Raw genomic sequence first — 15,536 nt, forward strand, 5'->3', positions numbered from 1 at the left:
AGATTTAGTAATGGAACGCGGAAGATTTGTATAAACGTTGGTTTTGAATGTTTTATACATAATCCTGTCCTACTAATAATATAAATGCAAAAGTTTGTAAGGATGTGTGTGTGTTTGTTGCTCTTTTACGAAAAACTACTGAACCGATTGCAATGAAACTTGGTACGTAGACATCTGGACAACTGGAATAACATATAGGCCACTTTTTATCCCGATATTCCTACGGGATACGGATATATGCGGGTGAAACCGCGGGGCGTAGCTAGTAAGGAATAAAATGTAGTCGTCTATATTAATTTTTGTGCCGGGAACATGATAACTATTAATATTCACACTTTAAAACATCAAAATCAAATTTATTCAACAGCTTAACCGAAAAATAAACACGTGATTAACGTAATGCGTGATCGGAATGCTGAATAGCTGCGTAATATGACTTTCAATGGCATACTACGGCGCCGGCGTCTAAGGTTTTAATTACACGAGGCTATCGCAAAATCAATATAATGGATAAAAATCTGTCGTACATACCTGTAAGGAGTACTATTGTACTCAGTACACTATAAATATCTGCTGGCTTGAGTGACGGGGGGTTCGCGGCTGTCGAGGGAGGGCGGGGGCGGTCCGGTAGAGTTCATTTGCATTACAATGCACCCACTGCAACTTGCCGTACGCTAACTATTCACACGATACGATTGTCGTTCCTTTCTACGCATTACACTATCATTTTACAGTCACGTACATGGCGCCATCTAGATAAGAAGACTCCATTAATATACCATTGATCGGAAAGTAAAGCTCAAAATATTAAAATGAAAAAGTGCTATTTCATATATTTATTGTAATATTTAATTCAGCATCCGGCTGTCGGTACTTCATTGAACCGGTTGTAAAACATAACAACTCGTACGCAGTGCGCACATTTTGTTTTCATTCACAATCGAACCGTCCTTCACAAACGTTGACTCAACCATATTTGACTCATTCAGATTTGAATGGCGTCGTAGTATTATTTTCAAATAATGTACGATGTTTAAATACAATTGATTATAAGCAAAATTGATTAAAAAAGGAGAATCTCTTAAATTATATATATGTAATAATACCATTAATAATATTACAGTGTAGATTTATACGTGTAATGCTATTAATATTAGGTTGTAAAAATGACTGTAATTTTGATTACAATAATAAATCATGATTATACGGATATCACCTTTTTATATAGCTAACATTTTACGATAAGCGTACCCAAATGGGTAAACATTATTTTCCCTTCTTTTGTTTTTACGATTTGTTTACGATACAACGCCATTTTAATACGCCCTCCCGCGCTTTCCACGCGCATGCGTTCTGCGTACTGCGTACTGCGTACTGAAGCCGGCATTGATATAAAACTACGCAGTTTCTTAACAGCCTTGCGACGTTTTCCAATTAAGTACTTAAAATACCAACTAACGTTATAAATGTGAATGAATTGAACTGATTTATATGATATTTGGTATAGAGACCGTTTGAGACTCAAGTAAGAACATAGCTTTTATCTCGGAAATACCACGTAGCGGGGACTATGCTATTTAAAATAAACATTCCCGGTTTTTCAAACATTAATACAAATTTAAATTATGAACTTGAATAAGAAACACAAATGGTTCCTTAAAGACAGTTCAAACATTGCTTATTCCGCGCAGAATGTTAATTTTAATTGACGTTATTCGCACCACGCTGCCATAATCGAAATAACGCCGCCATATTTATTAAAACACTTCAAAGCGTGCCCATGTTCATGTACACCTGACATGCCAGTGAAATAGTTGAAATGTGTTAACGTACTATAGAAGTATATTACGTAAGCCTTCCACGGAGTAGCCGTAAACTTATAGTACTCAGTACTCTACACTAACGAGGTTTTCAGCTTACTCGCATTTGCGACGCAAAACGCGGCGCTACTATGATGTTGTATTACCTTCAATGTATCAAGCATAATACAATCTTACATAACATTATAACACTGTCTGCAATATGATTTACATTATCTTTAGCTGTAAGTTTGGTACTTATGGGAAAGTATTGTTAATTAATTATATATTTAAAAATTACCGTTCCGGAATCCTCATTTATTGCACGTATTTGAAAAAAAGACGAATAAATCAGCTTCAGTTGTGTAAATCATTCCTACCAATATAAAACAGTCGTATATATTTACATATTGCATATTATCTATGAAATATTACAACCTCGCAACAACTTATCAACATCACGTGTAATTGCCCTAGAAATAGTTCATAGGATGTACACAATGAATTAGCGAAAATATCCATCATTACCAGTAGGTAATTAATAACTAATTATCAGAAACAATGTCGTCGCATGTGGTCTTCGAAACACTGTGGGAGACTATTAACAAATAATCGAATGGCGTGTAGAACAAAAACAAATTAATTCCCACTAATAAGATTACACAGACCACGTAAAAGATCGCTTTTTTTGTAGCTAATTGCACATTCATTATTCACACATATTTTATAATATCTACATGAAAGAAGAGAAGATGAAAGTTTAACGTATAATAAAATATGGGGTTGTTGTAATATTTGGATTCGTCATCGTAATAATGGGCCTTTATTTAAATATTATAGCATACTTATGCCTCGATTACTCTCGTTTCTATATAAGATTTATGGCTAAAAATATATTTAGTAGGTTAGTACGATAACTGAAGAAGTGATAGAATTATGATGAAATAAAATCAAATAGCATAGAAATTCATTAAAAAAAAAAAAAAACAAAAAATATCTTGATTTTAATATAACCGTGCATAAATTACATATAAATTTTTCATTACATTCAAGGACGTAGAATAAAAAAATCTATTAACACTACTACTTGAGTCGTGAAATAATTATAATAATTGATAGTTATAAAGTGTAAAAGTCTCTACATTACATATACTTATAAAAAATACGCTCATCTTCGTTATTGTCGATTATAAAATGAAGACCGCAGTCCATAATTTTAGAGAACAATGATTATTTCCTATCACGACTGCTTTCCTATTGTCTCTTTATAAAAGACATACCTTTTAACACTATGTACATCATTGTTCCAGTATGTCCCTCAATCGACATCAGGAACAACCTGGAGAAAACGAGGAAGCTCCAGGAATGCCGCGTGATCGAGGGGAACCTGAACATCGTGCTGATGGAGCACGTCACCCATGCTTCGTTCGAGAACTTCTCTTTCCCGCATCTGCGCGAGGTCACCGGCTATGTTTTGATTTATAGGTTTGTATGGCTATCCATATCAAGAGTGGATAGGTTCTATTCAATGACGGATCATTATTTGTTAGGTTCCTTTAAATTGATACCGGACAATGGGTTTTAGGTCTTTCCTCTCATAAGAATGCCTGTATCCGGGAGAAAACCTTATGTTTGATTGAACTTTATTTAGAATATCATTTAATGCGGTTGAGTTGCCCGTATCTACTTCATAGACATCTCAAAAACTCTGCATAAAATCTATTACCATCTCTAAATATTAGCACCGTTACCAGGCCCCCTTTCAAATTGCAATAGTCATAATATTGTGGATATATGTTTTAAAATTTTAATCGTATAATCTCTATTAGCTAAAATAGAATTAATGAAGTGTTACTCACATGTATATATTGCAGCGTCTTGTTTTTGTTAAAAACACGTGTAAAGAAAAATTACGCGGCTAAATATTATATTTCGTTTGTAGTTCAAGTTCCTCAATCATTTCTTTTTACTTCAATTAATTTAGTTTGGAAAATATACTGTACATTTTAGGAGGCTTGCTAACGATACGGTGCCGAAAGCCAGCCCGGGAATACGTTTTTTTATTATGCTTTATATATTTTCATTTAGTTTTTGTTATTATTTCCCTAGTAGTTTTTGACCCAACATGTAGCAAGCGAATAAACAAATAAATCTCTTTTCTTTTTATTAAACACAAACTATACTCCGAATGAATGATGCATTATGCATAAGAACTTCCTATCCGTACATATCGTTCTATTTCAAGAGAGAATCACTTTTTAATCAGAAAATCGTTTATATTAATATCTTTCTTATCTCGAAAACAAAATGTATATAGGAAATAGTACATAAGCCTTAATTTCAGACTACGGCGTTTAAGAAACCTCGGCGACCTGTTTCCAAATCTCTCCGTGATACGAGGCCTGCAGCTATTCAAGGATTTCGCCCTCGTCATTTTTGACAATGAAGGTCTCGAGGTAAGATTATGTATTACTTATCTTGCTCCATCTGACTTATCCCAAGATTTCGCGTTGATTTTCCTAATGTTTTATATAAAGCAGGATATAATAGCTGAATAAATTAAAACTGCAATTTAAATTCATTGTTAATGTAAAATTAATTTTAATATCGTCGTTAGTTTAATAAAAAAAAACAGATTTATAAAACTAATGATGCTCATACAGACCCCTGCGTGCCGGAACTGGTATGCCTGTTTTTAATTAAACCTATTAAATTATCTTAATGATATCACTGGCACAGCTTTGATGTCCATATATATTTATATTGTATATTATATTTTTCATAACAATTTTCCTTTCAGTCTCTGGGTCTCCGTTCTCTTTCTCGTATCGAGAGAGGAGCCGTGCGGATACAGAACAACGACCGGCTGTGTTACGTCAACACCATCGACTGGTCCAAGATAGTGGCTAAAACGGAGCACAATATTATAGGGGTCAGTAATCTACTATATAAAAATAAGTCGGGCTTTCCTTCCTGACGCTATAACTCCAGAACGCACGAACCGATTTCCACGGTTTTGCATTCGTTGGAAAGGTCTTGGGCGTCGTGAGGTTTATAGCAAAGAAAATTCCGGAAAAATTTCAACAGAAAAGCGGGAAAAACGAAGCCATCTGGTGACGAAACGGAGTTCGCCGAGTTTGCTAGTATTCAATATAAATAAAAAATAAATTTTGACTTATGCAGATTATAGATGTAGGTAAGTCGGTGGTCTAAGTACTCACTCAATACTGCAAAGAGTTTTCGTGGTTCCATTGCTAAGACATTGAGAAATTTTTATTCATATGTAAAAAGCGTAGTCCTGCTTCCTACTTATATTTTAAATGCGAATGTTTGTAAGGATGTATGTGTGTGGTACTCTTTCACGCAAAAACTGCTGAACCGATATAACCAAATAACATATTAGGCAACTTTTTATGCCGATGTTCATACGGGATACGGACTTACGCGGGTGAAACCGCGGGGCGCAGCTAGTAGGTTTATAAGTTTTCAAGGAATCGCTGAATGTACATATTCAAAGATTTCGGTTTATTTTATTCTTAACATATCAAATGTAAAATAAATTGTTGTGGGAGTCGAGCACGCTTCGGCACGAATTGGGCCAGCTCGCACCGGGGAAGTACCACACCCCCACAGAAAACCGGCGTGAAATAGTGGCATGCCACTGTGTTTCGTACGGTGAGTGGGGGAGCCGGAGGCCCATTTCCTTTTCCTCACCCGTCCCAGTCCATTCCTTCTTTCCAGTCGTTAATCCTTTCCTTTTCCTTTACCCCTTAAAAGCGGACAACACCTTCGCAGAGGCACTACCTCTGCGAATGTTCATGGGCGGTGGTGATCGCTTACCATCAGGCGAACCACCAGCCCAGTTGCCCGCTATGACATAAAAAAAAAAAAAAAAAAAAATTAATGTAATTTTTTGTCTCATAGTAGGTTCAGTATCTTTCTTTACTCCAAAATTTTTGCAACTTTCAATTCTCAATCTTTATACTCGAATAAGTATCAAAAGCGATCACATCGCAAAACGATTTTCGACAAGACATAAGCGATTTCACGAAACTTATACATATATGGAAAGTTTATAGAATGTTTACGTACAAGTTTGTTGGGTTTCACACCCCATTTTGCCCTGTTAGTCGTATTACAGCGTTATTGCGAGTTGCGATTCGAGACAATATAACGCGCCCGCCGAAACTCGTTTCGACCGCGGATCGTGGGATTTCTTTCTTATTAGTTCCGTTCTGACTACAGTTTAATATGCACGCACGAGGAATGTTGTCCGCAAACCGCCGACACTCTCGTGGAATGTTGTTCTCTTGTAATATGTTATTGATCAACGTTTATAGCCTATTCAATTTATCAGCTCGAAGTGATTTTCTCTTACATGCATCCTTATTTTTCATTTATTTTTATTGGTTCGATGCTTTATTGAATCATAAATATTCATACTTAGTAGTTGGAATATGAAACTTTTACATATGATATTGCAGTATGTTTACAATTTCCTCCTTCCAAAGTTTTAAGAAATTTTGTACAATAAAAGTCTGATGTTGTCAAGATAGCCTTTAGCAAGACAGCTATTACTTAAATTGAACAAAAAAGTTAACAAAAAGTTCTGATCGTATAATCTCTTTCTATAAAAATGACTCCCCGTTTCCTTGCTTACATTTCTTTGTTGTGTTTTTGTCGGTAGAACGATCGGTATGAAAGAATAACTTAGGAAATGTACGCCAAAAATTAAGAAAAAATTACAGCTAGTTAGACAGTTCTCAGGAAGACAGCGTCTGGAGAGTCAGCTGGTTTTATATAGCATTTCTTTTCATGAATTATGATTCGGAATATCGCTCACAGCTTTTCAACTCTTACATTAAAAGCAACAAAAGCAACGAAAACAAAAAACTAGTTCATTAGTTTTAATGAAGCTGTTAATAATTTTTGCATTGCAGTCGAACTACGATACGCGGCTCTGCGGCCTATGCCCGCACGCGCAGAGCCGCATGAAGGACCGGCAGGACCACATGCAGTGTCCCGCGGACTCGTCCGGTCGTCTGCTGTGCTGGGACGAAAATAATTGCCAGAAAAGAGGTTAGTAGTTATTTTTTCTACAGAGTTTCTTGCCCGCTATTTTCTGTAGAAACTGCATTCCGAACCGGTGGTAAATTTTAAAACTCTGTTATGAGGATTCAAAATTGCTTCTATTAGAAGTCTAATTAAAAAAAATGTTTGAGTTTGAATTTAAGTTTAATCTTGAGACAATTTCTAATTTTATGACTTCGTTTATGATATCATTACTGTTACTGTTACTGAATTAACTCGCATTTGCAATTTGTTAAGAAGACGTATTGTGAATAAATCATTAAATTCAATCATCAGAATATACTTGGACGTTTCGTCGAAATTATAAAATATTACGTATTTCATTGCATTTACATGTTAATAATAAGCATCAAATGTATATAACTTTTGTTGTACATAATATGACTATGATCACATAGAACGTTGCACGTGCTTGCGAATGCAGTTCAATATCTTATTGCGGTAATATTATGTTTTATACCACCATAAAAATAGGTGCGACGTTGCGGTCGGTTACTACAATTTAACGTATTATATCAACTATGTATTTAATACGATACACTAAACATAGTTGCAGTATAAAATATGAATTCTCGGTAATATAGGAAACTAGCTGTAAACGCGCTTTTACGGTTTTACATGCGTAATTGTATCAAAATAGAAATCAGCCTATATTGATTTAGTATTGTATGTATAGGGTATAATTACGTAGTTTTAATAGAAAAAGAGTTTTTGTGATTAAATCGGTACTATCGGTATATAGTAAACAAATTTATATGTTTATAATTTATTAACTTTTATATACTTATAACTAAAAAGAAGCTATGTTCAATTCTTAGTTGCATTGTACTTGTGTAGTGTTGTGTGTTTGTTTTCCGTTAACCTCACCTCACCTCCTTATAGGAAATAATTATATAAAGAACTGATCTTAAATTATGTCAATGTGCAGACAAAGTGTAATATATATGTAGACGGACCTACATACATGCTATATTATGATTATAATACAGATTCCAATTTCGGTCTTTAAATCTACCATACCATGAACACAATCGTACTTTTGATATTAGGTACCCTGACCAGAAGGCCGTCATTATAATTCATAGACCAGCTTATTAACTTTGATTCCGTTTCTATAATTCATACTAAATGTAAATAAAAAAGGTCTGTGTAATCACAAATGCGCCTTTAAAATACTGGCATCGAATTTGTTTTTTTATGTTTTGAAATGGAACTAGAGGCATTCCAATTATCGATACTTTGACCCTATTTAAACTTTAGCATACACCAATCTGAAGCATACACCAATGTATGTCGTATTACATTAGACACGGGCTGTACAATTAAAGGTTCAACCCCTTAAAAATTTCTACAAACATTCGAGCGTGCGCGCAATAAAAATGTTGTTTTATGTCACTGAAGTACTTTGAATGTTACACGTTTTAGGGTAGGTTTTTTCGGTGAATATATTTGTATAATGTGAAGGTATGAATGTTAATGGAATTTAATTTGAATTTATGTATTATCATTGAGTAGATGGTATAAAGGATGCATTTAAATGACGCGCTCTTGCATAAATTTATTTGATATCTGGCAAATGGGCATAAACAGACAATAATGAAAGATCCGTTAGCTACTTTATTAGCTAACCGAATATTTTTGTGTGATAATGAATTTTTTATCGTCTCATGTAATTGGTTGATGTTGCAAAAAGTTTATTAATGTTGTTGTTATTACAACAAAAAATACAGATATGTACGTTTAAACAAATGTATGACCAGTTTTTCTATTGCGTTTATATTCGTTAATATTTTAAAGTATTTTAGATTTTTTGATTGCACTTGTACATGCAATGTTTATAAAAAATCGGTTGATGTTTTTTTTTATTTAAGTTTGGTGTTATTAGGTAAAGTTTTATTGACGTTTATGTATTCTCTATTGTTCACAAAAAATACCAAAATTTCGCAAAAATATTTTATTATACTTGTACATCGTTTATGACAAAAATCAATTGAGTAGTTGAGATTATAATTATAAAAATAACTGCGCATGCAAATGAGTCACAATACGACAAAGTTATACTATACTGATAGGGAGGGAGCTACCACAAACCAGTGCCGAGTTTCATTATCCACACAGTTAAATGGTACAATTTCTATTCTTTCGGTTTTTAAAGGATATTCCGTTTTGTCATTGATTTTTATTTTTGCTTTATAAACTATACTGATCTTATACAGATGTACATTTTGTGCATATTTGACTTTGTGACGCAAATTTACAGAACCGATTTTAAAAAGTGAGTTTCATAGGGTATATTATTCTTCGTTTTTATCCAACATCAAACGGGAATAAGCGGTTAGTATTGATTTTTTTTATTCCAAATATAGTTTTTAATTGTTGTACTGTGTTAACTAATCTATCTCTCATTAAATTTGATTGTTTTTCTTTGTACTTACGTTGTAGATTGTCCAAGCGCTTGCGGCGACCGCGGTTGCTATGGCAACGACACGTGTTGTCATTCCACGTGTCTCGGCGGCTGCGACGGGCCGCTGCCCAGCGACTGCCACGTGTGCGCCAACTTCTCCTTCAGATACGGCGCAGAACGGACGTGTATGGAAAGATGTCCCGCTAACACCTATCAGGTACATGAATGGGAAGAACAGATTTATTGTAATATAACTTTTTTTAGCTTTCAGAAATCACGCTAACGCATTTACAAAAATAAAGTCTAAATTTGGACGAGTTACTGAAAACTCTAAACTTGGACGAGTTACTGAAAATGATATCGGCGTTAGACAATTTTATCGAAACATAATACCTTTTTTTATATTTTCCTTAAAATTGAAGCATTATACCGAAATTAAATATCGGCTTTTTATTGTTATAAGTTATTTAAATTAAGTTGCTGTTTGATCGATATTTACTCGACAATATAAAAATAAGTCAACTTTTCTTCTTTCAGTAATAAGTCAGAAGATATGTTTTATATGATCTCTAATATAAAATAATGAATACGTGGTAATGAAACGTAAATAATCTCATGACGCATGGTAGTTGGCGCGTCGCTGCGTGACGGAGCAGGAGTGCCGCTCGATGCCGGTGCCGCCGGGCGCGGTGGGGCTGCAGGCGCCCAACATCAAGGCGTACAAGATCCTCAACAACGAGAAGTGCGTGTACGTCTGCCCCAGCGGCTACATTGAGGTGACTATCTGACTGTTTGTGGGCAATTCTTTTGTAACATATAGTTAGACGAAATGGCTAATCTGTTATGAGAGTATCAATGCTTAAGAGCATCGAGGTGATGATTTTTGATGATGATTGACATTTCTATTGAGCTGACGTGTAATTTGACAATTGTTAAGGTGTTTGAGTACAATGAGGTGACTAAGTGACTGTTTATAGGCAATTCTATTGTAATGTCATGTAGTTTGACTAAATGGTAAAACTAAGCTGTTATAAGGGTATTAAGCCTTGAGGTGATGATGTGATTGTATGTAGGTATTTTTATTGAGTTCAAGTGTAATTTAAAAAAATAGTAAAGATTTTTAAGAGGGTACATTGAGTTAATCTGACTGTTCGTGGGCATCTCTATTGTAATGCCCCAGCGGGTACATTGAGGTGATTATCTGACTGTTTGTAGGCAATTATATTGTGATGCCATGTAGTAAACGGCTAAGTTGTTGTGTACATTGAGCCTTGAGGCGATGATGTGATTGTTTGTAGGTATTCCTACTGACCTGAAGTGTAATTTGTTAAAATAGCTAACAAGTGAATGAGGATACAGTAAGGCTATTGAATATATATAATTCTGAGCCTGAACCTGAGTAATGTCAATGCAATGTTACAAATAGTTTTTGGTTACTCCTTTTGGTTTCCGTTCCTTTGTCATTTAAATTTTAATTATGTACACTGATATGGACATACATATTTCATAATTTAAAAATAACATCGAAACGTTTAAATATTGCAAATAAGCTCATATAAAATTTACATATACGCATGAAATATAAAATATATTGAGCTAACTACGTCATTATATAACTTGTATAATATTAATAACACGGTCACGGCCACCAAGAGCTATTAATTCACTCTCTATTGCTTCCCATGACAGTTTTTTTCGCGTCTTAAACACAATTCTTGACAATTTTATTCATTACGAGAACGTGAAGTCTTTTATATTCGTCGGAAGAGCTGCGACGTGGACGTAGCCTAATAAAGTTTAGGATTAACGAGATATCCTCTCGCGAGCTGGGTACAAATGCAATAAGTTCTTAATAACAGTGACCTTTGGGCTTAACGGGATGTTTAAGACCCGAAGACGAGATGAGATGCTATTTTTAACCGACGCTCATGAAAACGGTAGAGATTCCAAATTGGTAGTTTGTTTCTAATGTTTTAGTATTGAAATTAAAATATTAATATGTACATATGTAAAATATGTAAAAAAATAGATATACTTTCTGCTTTGTACGCTATAAATTATGACCAAAATATTGTTTTGTTTTCAAATGTAACACCTAATAAATAAAGATCAAATGAACCTACCGCGAATTATGAATTATCTGTTTTTATGCGCGTATTAGCATTATAATGGGTGGTAATCGTGACAAGATTTATTGTGTCCGTGTGAACCGTTTGAAGATATAGTGTTTTTTTTTTACTGATAATGCGTTAATATTTATAATAAATGGGTTATTAACAACTATTAACGGCTATTAGAACAAATTAAGTTAATAGTGGATAGTTTTATGCGCCAGAAGATAGCAATTGTTTTTACAAGATAGATTGTTTAATACAAGATAGGACTACAGTTTCTTCAGTTATATTATTATCATACTTGGCAACCTTTTTCGGATATATTAAAGGCTGATTTACGAAGCACTAAAAGTCTATTCACCCAGGGTGGAGGTTTGGTGTTTTGCAAGGGACTTTTTCTGTCGCAGTTTGTGTATCCAGTTGTTGTTTATGATCAAAGTTTTGATTAGGAAAATCGCTATCACATGTTATAAAAATATATAGAGTTTGTAATGATAGTATTAATTTTTATTGCAAACCCGATTCGTTTCGGATAAAAGTTTTTTATGTCAAAGCTAAAACCACATGCAGTCGAGTTGGAGGAGTTCCCAAATTATTAACTAACAATATCGTACGACGATTATTTACTAATAGGTTTTACCACTCGCTAATTCTGTTCTTGACCTATTTTACATTTTGTAACATATATTTTCATACAGTATTTTTTTGATTTTAACGTACAGATAAGATATTCATAACATGTCACACACATAAGCTGTGAAAGCCTTTTATATATAACACCGCTTTCGCATATATTTTGTGTCAATTTTTTTGTGTACAATAAAAAAAAAATTATAATTGGTATAACACGCGTAACAGACAGGAGAGCCGCACAACTCCCAATGCGAGCCGTGCCCGCAGTCGGGCTGTCAGCGCGAGTGCGAGGGCGGCAACATCGACTCGATATCCGCCGCCGAGAAGTTCCGCGGCTGCACCCACATCCTGGGCAACCTGGAGATCGTGCTCAGGGCTAGTGGAGGTATGCTTTACGATGTTTAATGATTTTTGTTATTGCAGAATCTGCAGTTGATCAGCTCAAAACATCACAGATTCTTACGAGTAGCATGTTATATCACTATATAGTATAATTCATAGTCGCTTTCTCTGTCTGTGTGAATTTTTATAGGTTTTTTTTAATAGATTGAGTGATTCAAGAAGAAGGTTTATATGTGAAATAAAACCTTTTAAAGTACTACGAATGTACGTGTACGAAGCCGCTAAACTGCTATAAAATGAAAATAACATGAGTGAAATATAAACGAATCAAAATTACAACCATTACATTAGTTATCTAGTTACATATCGGCTCAGCCACAGGACTGACATGACTGATTATTGTAGGTTATGATGATATACAGTATACGTAATGGTAAAACGTGACTTTACATCATTGATATATAAAAACTTTACGTTACAATCCGTTAACTCAATAAACACACCCCAGATTACGGCGAAGAGAGGTCGTGAGGGTAAGAGAAGACTAACTTTCTTGTAATTCATAATTATACCACAATGTTATACAAGACTCATGACTTTACTTGTAATATCTTACGCAATACTTTTTATCATTCAAGATCTATATAATAAACGGATCTATAACAAAATTCATGCGATTTTCCGCTAAATAGGCCATAACACAACCAAATGTTAGCGTGAATTGCAAATACAATAAATAAATATTTAAATATGTAAAACATCCATATCAAATAGATTGTATTTCATTATGTTGCATCAGATGCTGATATATCATCAAATAGATCGTAATAAGTTTTCCCTATATTATACTTGCTAACAATTCGTATTCAGTAGAAACGTCCCGGAGTTGTTATACTTAAATTATTGGTCTGAACGCTTGATCCGCCACAATTCAGCAAATATCATTATGTAAAGCAGATATTTCATCGAGGGTAAATTGTTGTTGCGAATGACCGAGCTGTTTTTGAATTTGTATTATACGATATTATTACCGAGATTCGTATTCATAAGGACTCTCCGTCTTGTTTTTGTTTATGGACATACCATTGACGAAATAGATTCACTATTCCGCCCTGTCTCAATGTATAGAATAATAGAATATTCGTAGATATCATTTTAAGTGAAAATTGGTGTCAAGATACACAGGGGAAATAAATAATATTTGATCTTATATTTAACTAATATATATATACATTCCTGTTGCGTAACTTTTGATTTATTAATGTTTTTACGACAAAATTGATTTTTTAACTTTTTATTTGATTGTATTTATTCAGTTTGATATTTGTATAATAATTATATTTATTTACCTAAAATTTTTGAATGTCCTTTAGATTTGTTTGAGGCTGTTTATTTGTATTTAAATTGTTAAGATATCATATCAGCGTTGTTATCATTGTGACTTGTTATTTAAAGTTTATACAGATTACAGATATAATTAGATATGAAACATTGTTTGAAATCTCACGTTGACGTATGTATATGCTGATAGAGATGTTTTCTCTGTGTATTCCCTGTGCATATAAATTTATATTACAAGGTAATCGGTCTTTAATTGCACAATATTTCGTAAAGCATTTTATTAAAGAATATGCTAGAAAAAGATTGCAGGTTAGATTAACGAGGTAACGATAATAGTACGCATGATTAATTAGTAAACAACATATATTTTCGATATACATTTCGGCGTAAATAACAACAGTCATGCTATATTTATGTAGTTTGTCCGTCGATGTTCTTGTTTATGTATGATTAACGCTTTCACAAATCTAGTTCCATAAAAATAAACGAAATATACCAAAAAATCCAATTATTTTACTTATTTATTTCGTAGAGACAAATTGCAAATAAATATAAACCGATTTGGTTCGAACATAGATAGCTAGCTCTCTTATACCATCGAAGTCAACCTCTTCCCGATCTCAGCAAATCGCTTTAAGACACACACAAGACTAACTAATTCAACGGACAATTGAAATGTTTTCATGTAACCAATTATATGTCTACCCACATTTAATACAAATCCTGTTATCAGGGAATACAATGACGGTCTTAGAGAGCACGCTGGGCGAGATCCGAGAGATAACGGGCGCGCTGCGTGTGATCCGCTCGTACCCGCTCGTGTCGCTCATGTTCCTCAAGAACCTGCAGCGGATCGGCGGCGGGCCCAACATCGACAAGTGAGTGTAATGTCATCGATAATTAATGTAAATACATTAAATGTATAGGTAGACTTTTTTGTCGTCGTCGGCAATGGAGATGGTGGGACGCCTGATGGTAAGCGCTACCAACGCCCATAAACATATGTACAGGCGTAAAAGCCTATTTAACGCCGGTATTGTGTGGCGGTGTGGTACCTCCCCGGTGTGAGCTGGCCGAATTCGTGCCGAAGCGTGCTAGACTACCACATACAAAACAATCTATCATCGCACAGCTCGAACTTCTGGACCACTATAATTGGATAACCACTATAATTTAGGCATCCACTGTGAAAGGATTTTGATGAATTCTATCCCCAATGAGATAAAATAGGAGATGGTAGTTTGTGCTATGATAATTAATTTTGAACTCGCGGGCGAAGCTACGTAGAGTTAGTATTATTTGAATGACAGAGTGGTCTAAACCGATTAGACTACTATTGAAATCTCAGAAATGGTCTAAACTGATTAGCGGTAAATGTATGATGTATTGAATGCCAATCAACTGGTCAGATAGTTTTATTTATATTTTCCACGTCAACTTCATTCCAATACATTTCTAAATCACTGCTTACGTCAAAAAACACGTTAAATATCCTAGTGGGGGACTAAGACAAATACACTTAAACGTTAAAAGAATATTTGATATCAATATCTCAACTTTTTTACTTTAGATATTATAAAGAAAAGACTGAAATGCTGCTTAAATCTTAACTGAGTGACATAGGCTGTACATATGTACTATGGACGAAGCTCGTGCGGACCGCTAGTCATGTTGTGTCGCTGTGTCATAGATGTGTGTGTGTTTGTTACTCTTACACGCAATAACTGAACTGAACCGATTGCAATGAAATTTGGTACGTAGATAACTGGAATAACATATAGGAAACTTTTTATCCCGATATTCCTACAGGAT

At 34.4% G+C, this 15,536-nt stretch overlaps 1 protein-coding gene across 3 annotated transcripts in view; it reads left to right on the top strand.

The window, feature by feature from the left end:
• LOC119829235 (insulin-like growth factor 1 receptor) overlaps nt 1-15,536 on the top strand; it is a 65,865-nt gene that overhangs the window by 33,987 nt on the left and 16,342 nt on the right. For all 3 annotated transcript variants that reach the window (XM_038351625.1, XM_038351627.1, XM_038351626.1), the window contains exons 3-10: nt 3,110-3,284; nt 4,144-4,255; nt 4,600-4,731; nt 6,740-6,878; nt 9,333-9,511; nt 9,924-10,070; nt 12,267-12,426; nt 14,458-14,602. In XM_038351625.1, the coding sequence (XP_038207553.1) occupies nt 3,110-3,284; nt 4,144-4,255; nt 4,600-4,731; nt 6,740-6,878; nt 9,333-9,511; nt 9,924-10,070; nt 12,267-12,426; nt 14,458-14,602 (1,189 nt within the window). The remainder of the gene's footprint in view (nt 1-3,109; nt 3,285-4,143; nt 4,256-4,599; nt 4,732-6,739; nt 6,879-9,332; nt 9,512-9,923; nt 10,071-12,266; nt 12,427-14,457; nt 14,603-15,536) is intronic.

Source organism: Zerene cesonia, chromosome 10 (genome assembly GCF_012273895.1).
Source record: "Zerene cesonia ecotype Mississippi chromosome 10, Zerene_cesonia_1.1, whole genome shotgun sequence".
NCBI classification, from domain to species: domain Eukaryota; kingdom Metazoa; phylum Arthropoda; class Insecta; order Lepidoptera; family Pieridae; genus Zerene; species Zerene cesonia.